General features: G+C 39.7%; 2 protein-coding genes across 2 annotated transcripts; both read right to left on the bottom strand.

Moving 5' to 3' along the window:
* Window positions 1-883: 883 nt before the first annotated feature.
* Window positions 884-12469, bottom strand: LOC148215464 (vomeronasal type-2 receptor 26-like). Its single transcript, XM_088143577.1, has one exon. It carries the CDS (start codon window positions 8708-8710, stop codon window positions 7811-7813), a length of 900 nt encoding a protein of 299 aa, XP_087999703.1. The 5' UTR covers window positions 8711-12469; the 3' UTR covers window positions 884-7810.
* A 13-nt stretch (window positions 12470-12482) lies between these two features.
* On the bottom strand, window positions 12483-14762 carry LOC148215465 (extracellular calcium-sensing receptor-like). Its single transcript, XM_088143576.1, has one exon. It carries the CDS (start codon window positions 13504-13506, stop codon window positions 12493-12495), a length of 1014 nt encoding a protein of 337 aa, XP_087999702.1. The 5' UTR covers window positions 13507-14762; the 3' UTR covers window positions 12483-12492.
* Window positions 14763-19301: the final 4539 nt, after the last annotated feature.

Raw genomic sequence — 19301 nt, forward strand, 5'->3', positions numbered from 1 at the left:
TCTTCTGCTTTCTGTTACTCTTCCTATTATTCTCTTTTCTCCCTGCTTCAAGTGCTCTTTCATTCCTTCCCTTTAAGATATCTATGCTACAATATTGCCATGTTGTCTCCAATTTACACTGTTCTGATCAACCTAATGAAGTAATACTTTCTTAGCAATCACGAAGTAATAAGTAACAGGGATTTTGTGCAATAAACTACTCCCTGACTGCTCTTTCATACAAAAAATATGGGGGAAAATAGTCAGTTGGGTCTGCTTTTGGTCTGCATTGATAATATTTGCCAATACAGGATGGTATTAATGGAGGTGCCTGTTGTATTTCTTCTGCCCTCACCCTAAACTTAGCAAGGCAGGAATATCTGAGAATTAGCATACCTTCAGATTATAACGTTTATGATCCACCATAGTAGTATTCTCATCATAGTCTGTGCACATGTACGGCCTTCGCCATTAGAGAAATTGTTTTTCAGCAGAAATTGGTTGGAATATTACATTTATTGGCTGGTTGTTCTGTCAGTCACAACGCCTTCTCTGTCTCACTTTTTGAAACCAAAAAAAAAAAAAAAAATACCTAAGAGTATAATCATGCAAAGCATATGTGTGTATATAGATGCGTGCAGGAGCCAGCAATAGACTTACAAAACAAAGCTCGCTCATACTGTCACAGCATTTCCATTCACAGATCTGCTTATATACAAATACTGTAATCACCCTGTGAAAGTCATAAGTAGGTAAACATTTGCAAACATTGCTTTAAAAAAAATAAAAGCTTATGCAGGTAGTAACGCAGCTCTTCTTGCCAAACAGCAATATTCTAATCACTGCATCACAGGAACACACAGTTACATTGCAAATTTACAATGTCAGTCCCATGGTCTGTATGGTAACATGTGGATATTTATTTATTTATTTCAGTAGAATTTCTGGTTTTAATTCTCTACATCAGATTTTGTGTTGCTATATCACCATTCATGTTTCTGAGAGAAAAACATCTAAGGATTGGGAGTAACCAAAAAAAAAGTCCCAGTGTATTCAGTGTTCAAAGCAAGTCCCAGAGTGTGACGCACTGTTCTACTTTTTATTTACAATGCTCATTTTTGTTGAATATTTTCAAATGTGTGTCTTGTATTTCTAATAAAATGGAATTTCATTTTATTAATGTTTGTATTTTTCCCCATTTCAGAGTACTAATATGGTAATGCCTATTCTAATTCTCCAAGAAATAGGATTTCAGTTGTTTCAGAGAGCTTGATTTCCTTGGAATGACATGGCTGAAGAAAGGTATGAAGAAATGCATAATAATTGCATTTGTTAACAAGTAAACTAATTGTAGGCATAAGGTTCACAGCCATGAACATTCCAAAAGAAATCTGCATATTCAGTCTAGGGATTCTGATCTCTTCAAGAAAAACCAGGATTCCCAAATGCTCTCATGCAACTCAGACTCAGCTTTTTGAGGTTGGACAATTCTGAATTAGTTTTTCAGGACAGATCCCACACTATTATCTGTTTTCAGAGGCTAAGTTTATATATGACTCAAGTCTGGTTTATTTGAAACGACTACCAAAAAATGATTTTCATTTAATCACTGCAGTTCTGGGGGTCGTATGGATGGTCTGCTTTCTCCTTGTTGGAAATGCATGTTTTGCCCAACCTCCTAGGCTCAAGCTAGCCAATACGCTTAACTTTCCCCTTCCCCAGTAAAGATCCACTATTCTACACCTGAAGTTTGTTTCTTTCTGCATTAATTGTTTAGAATTTCTCTTCCCCCTTTCCCATTCTGATGTCCAAATCAAAATAAAGCCATAATCATAGTTATTGGGGAAAATGCTGGGTTGCAAAATTGGCAAAATGCTATCACTTCACGTTCATACCTCATAGGGACTTTTAAATACAACACAGGGCTGGTGGCACCGGAGGTTTTTAGAGGATGCTTTTAGTTTTTGATTGACTCTTTTTTTTTTTTTACTTAATCTTCCCTTGCACAGCTTCCCATTATAGCAACTTCTCAGATTCTTCTCTTCTCTTTTCTTCACAAACAAGAAAAGAACAGATGCACACAAATAAGTGCTCTGAAAAATATGGATCAGGAGATATGGGTCACTACCAATTTATTTTCTTTTGGTGAGGAGGAGGAGGAGGAGATAACTTCTGTTATTCCACAATCAATGGTTGCTTGGGGCAAGACTGTGATTGGATGGCATTCTCTGCACTCTCCTTTAGAAAGAAAGCAGGAGAATGCAGAATAGCTCATAGGGTTCCTTGGATACAGGTATCCAGAAGGAAGATGACCTCAGGGTGGATTCAAACTGCATTCTAAGTGTTTATGTGATAGAATCACGGTGTGTGGGGGGGGGATGCTCTTGGCCTGAACCTTTCTCCCCAAACAGCAGCTGCTTCAACACAAAGCTTGATGACCGTAATGCCCTGAAGAGGAATTGAGTAGTCAGTAGTCACCTCTGTTAAGATCTGTGGTGTTCTTTTTCATGGGTGAAGTATCATAACAACAATTTTCCAAATTACAATTGTTTTTCAATAGGTACATCAGAAACATGGCACATTATTTGCTACGCATATATTTGAGTGCAAGCCAGATACTTCATAAATGGAGAATTAAAATTTGCTAAAATGGCTCTCCGATTATGGCCATGTTTGATTTTAGTCATATGTTCTGTTTGTAAATTCTGCACCAGTTCATCAATATGAGGATGCAGTTAGGAGGGTCTTGGGGTAGTCATAAGGGGTCATGGTAGGCTTGAAGCAACCTCCATTGGCAAAAGGTCTATTCAGAGAAAACATGGGAAAAAGAAATTGTAATAACCTACCCATATGTTAAAAACCCTTGGAACGTACGGACAATGCAAAGCCATATTGTCTTAACAGAAGAGGGTCAAAGCTGAGCTTTTTCTCTTCTAATAATTATAATGGAAAGTTTTGTAACCTTTATAGATGCCACCATGATATTCCATGCATTCATTGTAGAATGGAATAAATTCTGAAAGTTGTAATGCCATTCTAGTCAGAGATATTCTTATTAATTTCACCAAACCATATGGCCCTTCAAAATATACTGGACTGACACTCTTGACATTAACGGTGGCAAGGATTCTCTATATTTTTTATTGGAAAAAAATTTGGATTCTGTTTTTTGAAGAATTATTCTTTCATATTCTAAATTGTGGGAGTATACCTTGATGTCTAGAAGAACTTCATAAATCCAACATAGAAATTAATTCCAATTGGAAACTCTTCTTGGGCTAATCTCTTGTGCATGGGATCGTGCCACATCCAAAATCTGGGCTTTAGAGTTCAAATCTTAAATTTAATGTATAATTTAAACTTGATTTAATGTATTGTTTACTAGTTTTTTTTTAAATGACTTGAACTGTGTTAACTAAATTTTTTAGCTTAAAGTTTAACAGAGACACGGCTTTTAATTTGGAAATGGATTTGAAATATATCAGCTTCTGATGATGCAGTAAAATATATTAGTTTTATGGTATTTCACATTTGCTGCTTATCGACATGTATTTCACTCTCTGTACCTGATTCTTCTATTTGTGTCATCTATTTCTTATATTCTTTCAAAAATCTGTAACAATAAAATGGGGGTGGGGGGAGCTTCTGTGCAATGGCCTTGATGCCTTTTTTTTTAAAGTAAAAAATTATATTTTGTCCAAGCATGCTGAAAACTCATTTTTGCATGAGATTCCTTAAGATCTAGGCATGAACGTTCATTTTTCCTTTTTAAAACGCTGTTCATTAAAACAAGTATAGCATAGATTTGCCACAGGGCATGGCATGTCAGTCCTAAATTTCTGGCAAGAAGCTTCAAAGTGGCTTAGAATAACAAGTCATAAATGTGGAATCCTAAAATGATGTTAGGCCAGATCTAATATCCAGTTTTCCAAAGATCAGCTTGACAGCAAATATCAAGGCCAGAAGATCCTGAAAGCTCTTTAGCATAATGTTGCTGTGAATTTCAGGCAATTTCCCAGGAAAAACTGCAGTATTATGCATTAACCACATTTCCCATTGTTGTTGTTCATGCTAAGAACTCCCTCACCTCGGAATCCTTTGTGCATCAGAGAAAGACCCAGTGTCTCATCTAAAAACATCCTGTCCTTTTATGCCCTTTAAAATCAAAACAGCACGGTAGGACTGGTGCTGATGAGAAAAAAGGATCAAAGGAAAATGTATTGATCCCTTTTGTTTCCGCTTCTTGCAAACTCCAACTTCCAATCTACTTTCAGTTTTCTCCCCCACGGCCACTTTTCATCTCCTGCCTAAGGATTGGCAATGAAACTCATCAGATGCAGGAACCAGGCTTCTATTCTGCTTGGAAGGCAGAAGCCCTCACAATAGCACCCTTCTCCAACTGGGTGCTCTTCAAACGTGTCAATGTATAACTCCAATTATCCTGCAGGCATCATGTACAGTAGTTTGACCCATTTGGAAATGTGGGAGCCTGGGAGAAGATAGTTATACAAAAGGAGTCCCTTGAAAGATGGCAAGTTTTCTAAATAGGCTTAAGCCCTGGCACCAGTTACACAAACTTTGAGGAGGAGAGAAAGAGATGAATCAGAACACACACTACTTTTCCCTTCTTCCAGGCACAATCCTCCATTTTATAAAACAGTCTCCCTCTGTGCCTTGAGTTAAATCCCGCCCCCCTCAACCAAATCAAAGGCCTTCCTTTTGAGAAAGCATGGTTAACATTGGGATATAGTCAGGATAATCTGAGTATTCTAGTTCAAGAATGATGTCTTCATTGTGAAGGTTGTCAGGCTGGTGGTATTCATGCAGAATATTGAGAAAACTGTTGGTGATGCAAGAAGTGATGTGAGCTACTGTGGGTGGCACTACTTAAGCCACAGCCCTGCCACATGATCCGCCGTTGGTACCAGCACTCAGTGAAACTCCAGTGCAGGAAAGACAGTGTATCTCAAGCATCCATCCATCACTGTTGCCCCGACCCCACAGAATGAAGTCCTCACTCTTAGTATGCTTGGTTGCAAAAACAGCCTCTTGAGGCTCAGTCAAATCAAGTGGAGCAGCAACCTGCAGAGGACAGGTTGGTGGAAATGATGGTAACCTCAGGCCAGCAGGGGTATGCCATTCTCCATAAGGTCATGAATTCATACTATGTCTACCGTAGTAGGGTTGTAAATGTTTCATTCTGGGAGCAAGTGGAACAATGGTGCTACCCATCCTCACACATTCTTGTTTGTTTCTATGCCACATCCATCTCAGAGTGCCCTGCAGTGGGATTTGGAGGACCTGGATAGCATGGGCATGATGATCTCTCCATGCTCCTCCTGCTGGAGACTGATGCATTGCAAAGAATATTTAGGGTGGTGATATAGTTCTCTTTGCCATGGAAATATGCTTTGCCTCTCTTCTATTTTAGGCTCCTTTTATGTCACTAGCTCAGCCAGTTGCATGAGGATGTGCTACAGGGGCTCCCCGGTTTGGCTTATGGTGAGTCACTCACACACTCACAGCTTGTTGAGGCACAAGGATCTTGTAAGCTCCCCTTGCTTTCTACCTGGGTTTTCCAGACAGCAGACAACACACACAGCCCTGGGTAACAGGAAAGAAGTAATTAGGGAGAAGCACACATCACTTTCAACTGAACACTGAGTCCCAACAGGTTCTTTGAAATACACAGAGACCAAGCAAATTTAAAGTAACAGCAAAACTTTACTGATTACAATGTACATTAGCTGTTTCTCACATGCACACACACACATACTCATCCACACTTACACACGTCCTTCTCAACTGGCTGCCAGGCACTAGCTAGAGGGACAGAAGCCGTCAAATCTGGATCCAAAAATGACTCAAAGACTCAAGGGGTAGGGGGTCTTCAGGACCCCTTTTATCCCCCAAAGTCCTTGCACTGTTGATTCACAAGATGGGCAGCTACTCTTGCCTTGTTAATTTACCAGTCTGATAGCTGTTGATGGGATTGGAGGGGGGAAGGTTTCCATGTGCTGAAGCCTAACTTCCTTTGTCTGGTTCAGATGACATTTTTTCCTTTGTTTCCTTAACAACTTGTTTCCTTCTTATCTACCTCCTCAAAAGGATCTTTTAGATAAGATTCCAGGCTTTTTGTCCTCTCTGCTTATGTGCCTGCTTCATCTTTTAATTATGGCAGCTTCAGCCTAGTCTCACAGATGATGGAGGAGACTGCATCCTCAGCTGTCCCACTGGCAGACTGTACTGGCAGAACGTAGGCAGATGTGATGCACTGTCAGGTGCCGCAGGCACATAGAGTCAGCGTGTACTACGATTATGCAGCAGTGAGGTTGGTATCCTGTATTACTTGCAAACCCATGCATGCTCCCCAGCTACATGCTTCAGCAGGCCATGGTTTTTATGGGAGAAACTAAGTGCAAGAAATGAAAAGAAGCAACCCAGTATATGCTCCCTTCTCAAGGGTGGTCATACAAATGGCATTAGAAATTCTGACATTAGTTCAGCCCAGAGTCCTGGCAGAGGAAATCAGTGTGAACCCACCAGGATTCAATGAGAAAGAACCAAAGCTAATTGTACTGTAATTTGTGGAATCTGTAACATAGTTCCTGTGAAAGACCCTGCTTTGGGTACGTGTGGCAAGCACAAAGCAATGCACAGAAGACTTTGTCCTTCTGTGTAAAGTCCTGTGGATCACTCAAGAATGATGCTCCTCTGTGGATAGCACCAAAGAAGACTTTGGATTTTCCCATAACAAGATTACTGCATTTGCACAGTGCCACAGCTGCAGAAACATGCACCATGTTTTTCCACAACAATTGTCTGAGGAGCACCTGTTCAAAGTCTGTGGTACAGGCCATCCTCCTTGCTAAAGAAACTTGCAGACCTGTACATCAGGACAGTTCCCCCCCTCCCCACAAACACACATAACAAGAAAAGGGGAAGCTAAAAAATTCTGAAGAGTTTTCTGTCAATTCAGTATGATGCTGCTCTCAGGTGGTCCTGTATCATATAACCAAATTCTCCAATGAGCCAGGTGGAGTATAGCTGGTAAACAACTAGTGACTTTTCATCATGTTCCCTCAATAATTGGTAAATTCAGACTACATCCACTTTACATGCTCTACACTTGCTCTGATATGCAGTGGGAGCCCTCTCCCCTCACCCCCATACAATCCTGGCTGAAGAAAGGTGGAGGTTTGTGATGAGCATCTCCATTCTGCTGGACTCCAAGATCAGATCTACGCCTTCCCTTTCTGCAGCCTCCAGTAGATGCTGAGACTGGAAACCACCCTTGACAGGGATTGGGATGCACTGAAGGACCATAGGAGAAATCAGAGCCCAACAAAAGCAGATGCGCAAGAATGGCCAGTCAGAAGAAAAATAGACTGACATTTCAATTCTTACTGACCCTGAAAAAAAACTTCTCCACAGAGGGATGGAGGGACCCGAGTAGCACTTTCAAAGGCACAAACTACAATTCCATGAAATATATCTTACATATGTAGACCATCAAGTATATCCACCACTTACAGTTGAAGGGTCAATAATCCTGTTATTGCAAAAAATTTAAAAATTGATTGGACAGATGGGCCAAAGTGCACAACCCCCACCCCAATACAATCTGTTGTTCAGATCACATTGCAAACAAAAAAAAAAAATGCAATATCTTCTATGGGAGATAGAAACTATTCTAAACAATTCTCAGTGGATAGTAAGCATGTATAGCTATAACAAAAAACAAAAACAAACATTTGTGTGGGAAGAGATGGCAATTACCGAATCACCCTGAAATGAGATGATTAGAAACAAAGACGATTAAGATACTTCATCAGCATTTCTTCTTTATTATTTGCTCCTTATTGTTTAGATTGGGTCTCAATAATATAATGTAACATTTGGAGCCAAAGATGGAACCGAGTAAGCCAGCACTGGAGGCCAAGATGGAGAAGATCTCCACAGCCACTGTATATTTGCCTTTTGTGCTTAAGTAGACTGGAATGAAGGAAACCCAAACACTACAAAACACCAACATGCTGAAGGTGATGAATTTGGCCTCATTAAAACTGTCAGGCAGTTTCCGGGCTAAAAAGGCGACCACAAAGCTGACTGTGGCTAGAAAGCCCATGTAACCTAAGACACAATAAAACATGGTGGCTGATCCTTCATCACATTCAAGTATTATTTCTCCAAAAATGGAATGCATGTCTAGATTTGGGAAGGGTGGCGAGATTCCCAACCATAAAACACAAAGGCCTATTTGGAAAAGAGAACAATAAACCACAATGGAATTGGCCAATCTCTTCCCCATCCATTTCCTCATTCTGGATCCAGGTTTGGTGGCCATGAAGGCAAGAACCACAGTGATGGTTTTGGCCAAGATGCAAGAAACAGTGATGGTGAAAACAGAACCAAAAGCCACTTGTCGGAGGAGACAGGTCACTTTTCTGGGTGGGCTGAGGAAAAGGAAGGAGCAGAGAAAGCAGAAAAGGAGGGAGCAGAGGAGAGCATAGGTGAGATCCCGGTTGTTGGCCCGGACGATTGGCGTGTCCTGATGCTTAATGAAGATGACTAGGACCAGGGCTGTGAGCAGAGAAAACAAAAGAGCAAACAAAGCTAAGCTGATCCCCAGAGGTTCTTTCAGTGAGAGATAGTTGATTGTCTTCGGAATACAATGAGATTTATCCTTGTTTGGAAAGTGATCTTCTGGACACGTGATGCACATATCCATGTCTAGAAAGGAGAGATGTAAAGCCAAGGTGGACTAAGCTGATTCACTAACATACTGCTAGCTAGTGCCCAATTTGAAATAAGAGAAATATCCTTGCTAGCTTATAATCAATCACCAACCACAGTGTGGCTGCCCTGTGGAGCTGACCTCTACCCATTATAAAAAATGCATAGAATCTAGCCCAATCTATCTATGGAAAATTCTGGAATGATCTACACAGCCAGGTTGCCCCAGCAGAAATACAGGCTACTAACTGTTTCCCAAGGGCAGGATTGCACAACATTGTCCTGCACTTGCCTTTAGCCCATTGGGAAAGGGCCCCCTCTTTTCCTACTACATATCAAAAGTAATGTCTTCTAGCAAAAGCAGGGCTGGGTTTCATTTCAAGGAAAGTTTTGTTTCAAACTGGCTACTCTGGGCTATGACGGGAATACACTTCCTCTCTAGTCACTGGTTACAACACTTCATGGCTATTTTGTCTTTGGCTGAAGGGGGTCTGCTTAGTTCTGAAATGGTCTCTACTAATAGAGTTGTGGTGGGTTTTTGTTTTTAACCCTACTGGTGAACCAGTAAAGTGCTGAGCCTTTCAGCTGATCCCTCTTCTCCCCTGCTTCTGTACCATTTAGCTGTCTGCCTGTGGTATGTTTGAATCTCCAGCAATTAATGATGAGGTAGGAAAGGAGACCAAGACCAAAAAAATGAGCTGAGCTGAGCTGAGCTGAGCTGAGCTGAGCTAAGCTGAGATGAGCTGAGCTGAGCTGAGCTGAGCTGAGCTACTGGATTCGTGAAAAGCTTCTATGTATTATGAAGGAAGTATGAAAGGATAGACATTTTTTAATCTACATGAATGATAAAATGGTGGTTCCCCTTCCTTCCTTCCTTCCTTCCTTCCTTCCTTCCTTCCTTCCTTCCTTCCTTCCTTCCTTCCTTCCTTCCTTCCTTCCTTCCTTCCTTCCTTCCTTCCTTCCCTCACCATTCCACCAGTGGATGTACCAAATAAGTAAGTGTCAAGTGCAAGGGAGAATCAGTGTGCGACATATTGGTATTACACATTTAAAAAGAGTTGCTAGTAAGCAGCTGTCTGTCGACAAGTGCTGTTAATATGTCTATATTATATTAGACTGAAAGTAACCCTTTCTGCAGGTACTCACTGCTATTTTAGTACCTGCTGTATGTGCTTGCTAGTCTTGCTATGAATAAAAGAACTTGTTTATCATCTGAGATGATCTGATTGTGCACAATGGATTGAAGTGAGCTATGGAAATATTCTTGGATCAGCAAATGTTACACAGTGGAGCGTGGTTTATTTAAAGACTGATCACATGTCCTCAAAGAACCACTACAGAAAGGAGCATGATTGATACTTGCTTTCCTGGCAAGCCAGGAGGGGTACAGAACCAGGGCAATGCACCAATTGGACTCCATGGTAAGCATTGTCTTGGCAGTACACCAAATTGTCACCATGGCCAAAGAATTGGCTTATGCATGGGATCAAGCAGCTTAAGGATGCAGTGCAGAAAAGCCCTCTGTGGTGTCTCTTACCCTTCTGCAGTGAAACTTTGCCTGGAGGACATGGAGAACAATCATAGCAGCAGAATTTGGCCCCTTCCTTCTTTTTTTTGCTGGAACCAGGAAGGCAGTTTTGGTTACATACAGAAACTGGTGGCACCTGTCCATTTGAAGAAAGACATGGACAGTTTAGGTGATAAGAAAAAAACAAGCTTCTACTACTGAAGAATTTGGAAGAGTCTAATCATCTTGATGACATTCTGAAAGGCTTTGATGACCAGGCTGTTCTCCAAGGCTTAGGGTAAGTGTTGAGCCCCTTTTGGTAGTTTTTTCATTACATACTAGGTTTTCTGAACATCTGTGTTCTTTCTTGCTTTCCTTTCTTATTTTTAATTTTAACCCACCCAGAGTCATCTGGAGACAGGCAGTCTCCATATTTAATAGAACAATTCACTAAATAAATAAACTCAGATTTCACACAATAGGCTTTGATGGTTCTACTGTCCCCAATGTCAGGTTTTGCAAGCTGTCAACTTCCTTAGACTATCATAATCTCTTCTGTGAAATTTGAAGCCATTTATGGATGAATAGTTTCCTGTCAAGATCTAGATCAAAAGTTGAACCTAAAATTGCTTAAAATGCATTTCCTTCAAAACTGTCATTTGTTTTTAAGTAGATTGAGAATCAATTGTTTCAGATTGTGATTTTTTTTAAAAAAATGTTTTGAGTATATTCTTCTCTTGGAAGCATCAAATGTCAGAGTCCAGTTCCCAGAAGTGGAGCACCATTAGAACAAGACAGGGCTCAAAGAAGCTGTCAGACTGGAAGAAAAATTCACACCTGAAGACTAGGTTATAAAATTGTGCATGAACACCATCAGTTTCCACTATTGCTAGACTACATTGTGAAAAGATATTGAGGATGCTGCATTGATCTTTCCAGCTACTCATCTACCAAGATGCAAACATACTGATTCTTCTATTCATTGATTGTAAGTACTGTATTATAAGCTGAGTTTTCAGACCAAACCCACTGCAGCAAGATGCAAAGAAATGAATGAAAGATCCTATTAGATAAGTATAAAAAGATGTGTGAGAAAGAGCTTTCGATCACACATCCTTCAGGACAATTAATGAAAGGAGAAGGTATATATTTTGAAATGTTCCACTGTGCGGCTGGGCAAGCTTCTGTGCTGGGAAACTTTGTTCTTTACAGCATTGTACATGTCAAGAATAGAGGATCTTTTTGGGTGGTGGTGGTATAACAGTTGAGTGCAAGGCTATAGTCACATAGAGAGACTATAGAAAAATAAACAATATCCCTTGGAGCATCTTCTACCTGGCACGTATGCTTTTGGAAGGATGAAGTAGTAGTAGAAGAGAAGGGAGGCAAGGTAGTTTCCTTCATGTTCTTCAAGAGATTCTGCCAATGAGGGAGGCATAGAACCAGCCTAGGACAGACCAGGAGCAAAGGCCAAACATATGGTGAATCCAGGCAGTCATGGAACAGAGAAAGATTGGCTGATGTCTGCAGCAGACTGAAGAGGATTCCAGAAGTGATTGAGAGGAGAAGAACCAAAGCAGGGCTGCAAAAGGCAACCTTAGGCTGAGGATCTTGGTAGTGCAGAACCAAGATGGTTCAGGTGCTGGTGAGAGAGATCCACAGTGGTTGGATAGATGAGAGACAGAGAGTAAATATATTTTCTTGATTTTCCCTTTTGGGTACAGCAAGGCTTTTCTTCTGGAAAACTCAGGGAAGAAACAGTTGACAGAAGCTGAATAACCTCATATAAGATGTCATTGTCAAGTTACACTTTTTCTTAGACATTCACTTTTGCACTCAACTACTTACCGCACAGTATACTTATTCTTTATTTAAACATTTGTAAATAGGAATAAATGGCACTTTGATTAATCTCTCAGATCTGTATCCAGTCCCTACCCATCCTGTGTCCTACCTGGTGAAAGCTGTGGTGCCACACCATTTTGTTCTCATCAATGGTAACTCTCTTGCCTGGGGAAGTCAGCACATCAACTCTTCCAGTCTTGACTCTCATGAAGGAATTATTTGGAAAAGTGACTAAGTTGGTGATATCAAATCCAGTGTTTAACTCTTTGTGCTTCCCCAAAAAGACTGTTTCTCCAGCACTGTTGTTAAAGGAGACCCACTGAAGAAAGGGATGCAGCTGCATTGAAAAAAACACAGAAACAAAGATAGAATTTTGTTTGTTTGTCCCATGGGTTGAAGGGTCTTTTGTTCTAATTCATGGAGCATCAGTAAAACCTGGCAGGATTCCCCACCATCCCTATAGTCACTAATAGATGATAGCAAGTTGAGTGTGGCAACACCAGTAACAGTTGTGATATCTGTGATGTGGTGAAGGTCCAGGAAACTGCAACCCAATCTGCTCGGTGGAAGGAAATGATGCACGTCACTCTCAGGACCTTTGTTTGCAAGTAGTGGTTCTCTCTTAGAAAAGGATTCACCTGCCAAGCATGCAGATCCTGAAAATTCAGTTTCTGCCTTTCCATCATTGCTCTGGGTTTGGACTTGGATTGGTACAAGGCATGTAAAGCATGTGCCACGACGTAGACAGCATTGTAGACACTGTAGCTGTGGCCAGTCATGCTCATTTCAAAGGCCATGGAAGGAAGGTTCTCCAGTGTCTCTTGTCCACTACAGGCTTCACTGTTATGCTTCTCCATCGTTGAATCTGGAAACAAGCACCTGAAGGTTTGGGTCCAGAAGTGCTCCAGAAAACTGTCTTCATTTGTTTCAAAAGGATCTCTCTGTTGGAGAAAGGATTTGAACCCTTGAATCTCACCTGAAGGAACTGTGAAACTTATGGAACCATGGAAAACATGAATATACTCCATCATCTGATAGGATGTTTCTGCTAAATCCAGCTGAGCAGTCATAATCCACACCTTGACCATAGATGCATGAGTCACATCTTCCAGTTCCCCTAATCCAATTAATGTTTGTAAAGAAAACATGGAGAATATTTCTCCATAGACAACAACAGCATTGGCTTTGCTTTTTATAATAACTTGATAGATGTCAATCCATTTCTGATGCATGTTGATATAATCCGCTATATAAGTGGCTTTTGGAATTCTCTCTGAGAAAGCATAGCAGATGCCTCTTTGGGAAAGCAGAAGCTGGAGTTTCCGCAGAAATATCTCCCCGCTTTCATTATCCACAGCAAGAAATCCAACCCAATTCCATCCAAAATGCAGAAGTAATTCAACAATGCCAGTGTGCTGGTGAGCTTCATTTGAAACCATCCGGTAGAAGACAGGCGGTTGAATTTGATCATCTGGAGCGAAAGAACCGTAACTGAGCTAAAAGGCAAAGAATAATTTTTTCTGGCAAAAGTGATAGATGAAATAGTATCGTTATTTAGCATACTGTTTTATTAATGGGGAAATAATACTTAATACTAAGATAAGCCAGGTAAATGGATAAAGGGGAGAGTGATTTTAAAAAATAGAAGAAATAATTTTTCCTAACAAAACTCTTGTTGAAAATAGCAAAATTAATTAGACTAAAAGACCAGACCTTCCTGGGAATTATGATTGTTCATTATGAAGGACAGTAGATAATTGGTGGAACTTTTCCTTTTAGTACTAATGGATAAATAGCTACTAAATAGCCTTGGAAGCCATATATGATTACTGCAGCAAGATTATTATATGCACAGAGATAGAAAGATTTGACACTACCCACTATGGAAGAATAGTTGCTGAAACTGATAGATCTTGTTGAGATGCATGAATTAACTTTTTCATTAGAGAAAAGACACTATCTATATTTATTGGTAACTGGAAACCTCTTATGGACTTCTGCATTAAAATGAAATGGCTTTGCTGATTGGACAGGATAGATTATAGAAAGAAGTGTATTATGATGTCACTTTAGAGAAGGAGGTTAAAACATAATTGTACTTATATCTTTTTTCTTTCTTTTGTATTTTCCTTAAACTTGTTTTTCTTTTCATGCAGTTTTCATGTTCTCTTTTATTTTTTCCTTTTTCTTTTCTCTTCCTTACTTTATATTAGTTGGGGTTGTGGTGGTGGTTTATTCTGATTAAGTTATTTTTTCTTCCCTGGTAGTTCCTTGGTTAGGGTATTGTTTACTGCTTGATTGTCTGAAAATAAACCACCACCATCACCCCTACACTGGCAGGGCAAGCCACTGCATATAAAGAGAGAGCAAACCCCACTCCATTCAAGCACTGTAGATGTTACCTAGCTGGATAACAAAACATTTGCAAGAAAACAGCCAAGCTCAGAGATCCCCAAGGACTCCATGGTTCAACCCTGAGCTACATATATTCTCTTCTATTGCTACCGCATATGTACCAGTGTAGCAGATAAATAATTTAGCTATAAAGTATTTTACACTTACTTTCAGCTGTAGTTTAGCATGTGGATTTATATTACACTTTAGTTCAATATAATTGGGTGATCTGTTTAGAGATTTTACACATGGGAGGAAGTTTATTTTTATGTTCTGATGAGCTCTTTGCCTTTTCATGAAACTGTACAATTTAATAAAAATTGTGAAAAAAACCAAGAGTTATTTCTTTCTCCATTAAGGATACTTGTGGTCAGGTTCATTGTACCAGGAGACTTTCCCCACTTGCAAATATGCTCCAGCAACAACTGTTTTTCCCTGTCCTATGCCCATCCCCATGATGTTGTCTTCATTTGGCCTCCACCCTATGAATGAGATTGGCTGAAGTTGTCCTTAGATGTGCCAGAACTAAAACACTGTTTTTCCCCTTGTTCTGACCCAATTCAAAAGGAGAACCAAGATGGGTAGAAGCTGTTCACCTTTGTCCCCTTTACCATGAAAAGAAGTCAAGTGATTATAGGGATTTGCAGAGGCAATAGAGGCAGGACAGAGATCAGAAATGAGCAAAGCAAATTTCATGCTGACATTGTTTTCTGGCAACTAAGGATGGATGGAGAATCTTGTCACTCAGCAATAGCTAAAGATCCCAAAAATGATTAAATTCTGCCCAACAGACTATGACTGGGTTATTCATCTCATTTGCCTATAGAGGATGTGCCTATAATGTTTGCATTACACGACACTGGATGTAGGACATTTGTACCTAAAGATACATGTTTTGGCAGAAATTGGACATAGCTTTTTATTTTCTTTTGAAGTTGGAATGCAATGTTGTAGATCTGAAAGGGAAAAAAAAGGGGGAGTAACCTCTTCTGTATCTGTTGTCAAAATTTTACAAGTTCCTCTGATGATACATAATTTTTGACTAAAAGAAAGGGAAAGTAAAGGAGTTGTGAAGTCACCAAGCTAATCTCATACTTGGGGCAGGTTGTAGATCATCAAGATTGACGACATGTGCAGCGTTGTATCAAAATCTAGTCCTCCAACGATTGCCATTAGATCTTTCTGCATGTTGCATCTGTAATTGGGTATAAATCGATCCCGAATAGAGAGAAGGCCTAGAGTAGCCTGGTGGGTCATCCTTTCATTGAAGTAACTATCATAGATTTGGAATCCCAAGGTGACATTGGGCAAAATCTTGGGGTTCCCATTGATCTCCTTGACAGCAAAGACCAAGGCCAGAATATGCTGATAGTTCTTTGGTACAACCCTGAAATGAGAATAGTGCATCCAAGTAGTTATCATTCCTTTAGCTAAACTGGGGATATCTATAATTTTCAGTTTCTTGAGTTTTAATTCTTCCCTGTCTTAAATATGTTCAGGGTTAGTTTTGCAAGAGGTTGCATATTCTTTGTGACCTGCATGAAAATCTGTATCTGTTTCCGGGGATAAGATCAAAATGAAGAGTCAACCAAATTATATCGCAAAATATCTTAACTAAGAGATTTCAGGACAGCATAAAACAAGCCAACAAACAAACAAGTGAAGATTTTGAGGAAGATTACAACTCACTAAAGACAGAGACAATAAAACATCCTAACAAAAGAAAAAGAATCCTCTGCCATTCAAAGTCAAAGTGATGGTGCTGAAACCTGAAAAAGAACTATGAAGACAAGGAGTGATATAGATATGATTTCAGATGTTTGTCCTGACCGCAGAAAATATTTCCTATACGAGGAAGCATAAGTGGTATTCAGAGAAATGCCAACTGCCACTTCTTTCCTTTTTCTATTTCTACTGCATCTGGTTTTTCTCTGTTCGGTTACCATTTCAACATTTTATGTTGACTGAAGGAGATGGAGCTGGGCTTCCGTTTTCCTGGGGGAAGGCTACCTATAGAATCCGAGAACACATGAAATAAACTTAAACAAGATTCTTAAACTCAGTAAAACGTGAGTACAGAAAAAAGAACAATGCCTTAGGAAAGGAGAAATGAAGAGGTGTCTGGGGTGGAAGGATGGGGTTTGTCCAAATCTGGAAGATGGCAGGCAAGGTATTAGGATCCAACCCCCACCCTTTTTCTGCAGGTGTCAATGGCATGCACATATTCTGAAGTAGCAACCAGCATAATATTCTAGGAATGAAAACAGTAATCAACCACATTTCATCACAGGAGAGATGTGGAAGTTACAAATAGTTATTTTTAAATGGTAGTATATAGAAGGGGAAGAAAATCCAGGGGTTCAAAGGAATTTTATAAACATCCAAACTGGAATTGTGGCAGGCCCAATTTCTTCTACCAAGATATGCCATTCATTTGCATGTTAAATAGGTGCTAACTATAACCAAATAGTTATGAATTGAAAAAGGGTTTCAACTCAAGGGTTAAGTTATTCAAACACTATTAAGCCTTCCATCACAATGTTAAGCCCTGTAATAATTACAAAAAAACCCAAACAGACCTCCATGCAATTCCATGTTTACGTGGAGAGGGGAGATAACTTATAAAAAAGAACCAGATTTCAAATGTGATTTATAAGCTGTTCCATCTGCATCCGTTCCCAAAGGGGTTCCTGGAAAACTTGCCAGCATCCTAACAGCCTGTCTACTTAAAGAATCCATAGCCAACCATTGTAGTTTCCATTGCAGTTATTCCCATTTCTCGTTTAGTTGGCAGTAAATTTCCTAAAAGGATTTTCATCCTGATCCAGAAGTAACTGACATTGAAAAAAATGGCACTTATGTCAAAATATACAGGGATGGGAATTAGTGCATTATCACTGAATAATTAAAAAAAAAAAATCTTACAGGAGATTAAGAATTTGAGAGATGGGGAGATGGTCTTTGAAGGCTTCATAATCAAGAGAAGATAGAAGGTGAGAGGTAAGCCCACCAACGATTAAGTCACCTGGCTGATCATACTGGTGAGGGATGTGAAGCAGTCTACTGAGGCTGCAGAAATTGACCTGTACATGGTGCACCATATGAGGCAGCACTAAGAATGTTAGCACTATAAACCTTGCCATTCAGAAGACAAATAATCTCCTACACAGGAGACATGGGCATGGGCCTACTCCTAGTAGCCTCTTCTGATGGGAATTAATTGTTGTGGTCTCCTAGTTGAATCTTGGGATCTGACTGACGATAAGAGCTGGGATCAGCCTCAGTAGGACTTTGGTACCTCTTCTGGTCTTTCTGTGGCTGGAAGCAACAGGGAGAGTTAACAGTCAATGGAGGCCTGATTGGAAAATTACAGGGAATATAATAATAGGGTTCTTCGACAGCAGATGGCTTGGAAAAAATAGAAAATATGTTTACTGCATATTTCTTCAAATGGGTTTCTTAGCTTTTTTGAGGAAGCAAAAAGAGTAATACACAATGAGAAAAACAAAAACTGGGTGTTGGACTGAAACAGCAAGAAGTAGTATGCCCTTTGACAGCAACACAAGAACTATCAGCCCAATGAAGTGATTCCAGATCTGTTAGACTGCAACTTCTGCCATTCCTTTCCAAGAAAGACGGGGAGGATGCTGACCTAAAGAGTTTTTCTTATTGCTTTTCTCCATCCAACCTCCTTGTACACCAAGGCCAGATCCACAGATTTGTGGATGCTGTGCTCCCCCCCTCCATGCAATCACCCAGAATAGGTCCATGGTACGTGGCTGTCTGTACAGCTTTAACATGGAATACTCTAAGAACTAAGGTTTATGGTTCCCTTGGTTGATGTTCCACTCCCACCCAACATCATCCACCATGTGAGAAGCCTCCTCCTCTAGTTGGCAGGCAAACTCTGTGGTTATTACATTTGTTTCCTTTTTCTTTCCCATCTGTGAGAGACTGTGGGGAGAAAGTGGGAGAAGAGGAGGAGATGTGGGGAGAGAGACGTTGCAAAGACCCCCTCCGCCTTTAGCTGGGAATTTACACTTTCCATCTTCAATCCATTCTTACCCCAGAGCACTATTAAAGATAGCTGTACTGTTCTTATTTCCTTGGTTTGCCAGTTACATATGTCGGGCTAGACACAATCATGCTGTCTGAGCCATTGAACTTAAAAAAAAAAATTTGTTTGTAATAGTAATTTTGTTACAGATTATAATTACAAGAGTAGAAACTAATAGAAAGTGAAAAAAAGAAAAGAATAAAAATAAAAATAGAAGGTGCAGAAATGAAAGAAAAAAGGGGGGAAATAAGAAAGAGAAAGGGAAAAAAATAAGAATATAATAAAGAAAATTAAAGAAACATATAAAGAAATGACTTCCCACTTTCATCACAGCAAGTATAAACAATTTTAGTAAATGATCACCTTCTCTTAACATACAACAAATGATCTCTTCTTCCCATATCCCATCTTATATCCCATTTACCTTTGGATCAACATGTTTTACAGGTGAGTTTCCTTTAATCCTTAGCGAAAGAAGTTTGAACTACAAGTTTAAGAACTTCATTTTTTTTGAATAAACAGCAAAAGAGTGATTAAAACTTTGATTTTAGAAAGTTACAAATGAACTAATGATCCAGATAAATTTGAAAAAAGATTTTGGAATTAGTTATAAAGAATCCTTCCCATGGGAAAATGCTTTTGTTTTGAATTAAAAAACAAATATAATAAGATTAGACTTTAAAAATTGGACACTAGAGGGAACTAGAGGGGACTACAGATTACAATCAAAGGAAAAGAACACTCAAACCTGACTTACAATTACAGAATGAAGCAAAATATTTT

This window comes from Python bivittatus, unplaced genomic scaffold (assembly GCF_059951505.1).
Source record: "Python bivittatus isolate LINGU-HERP-01145 unplaced genomic scaffold, Pbiv_v1 ctg000410_np1212, whole genome shotgun sequence".
Classification (NCBI taxonomy): domain Eukaryota; kingdom Metazoa; phylum Chordata; class Lepidosauria; order Squamata; family Pythonidae; genus Python; species Python bivittatus.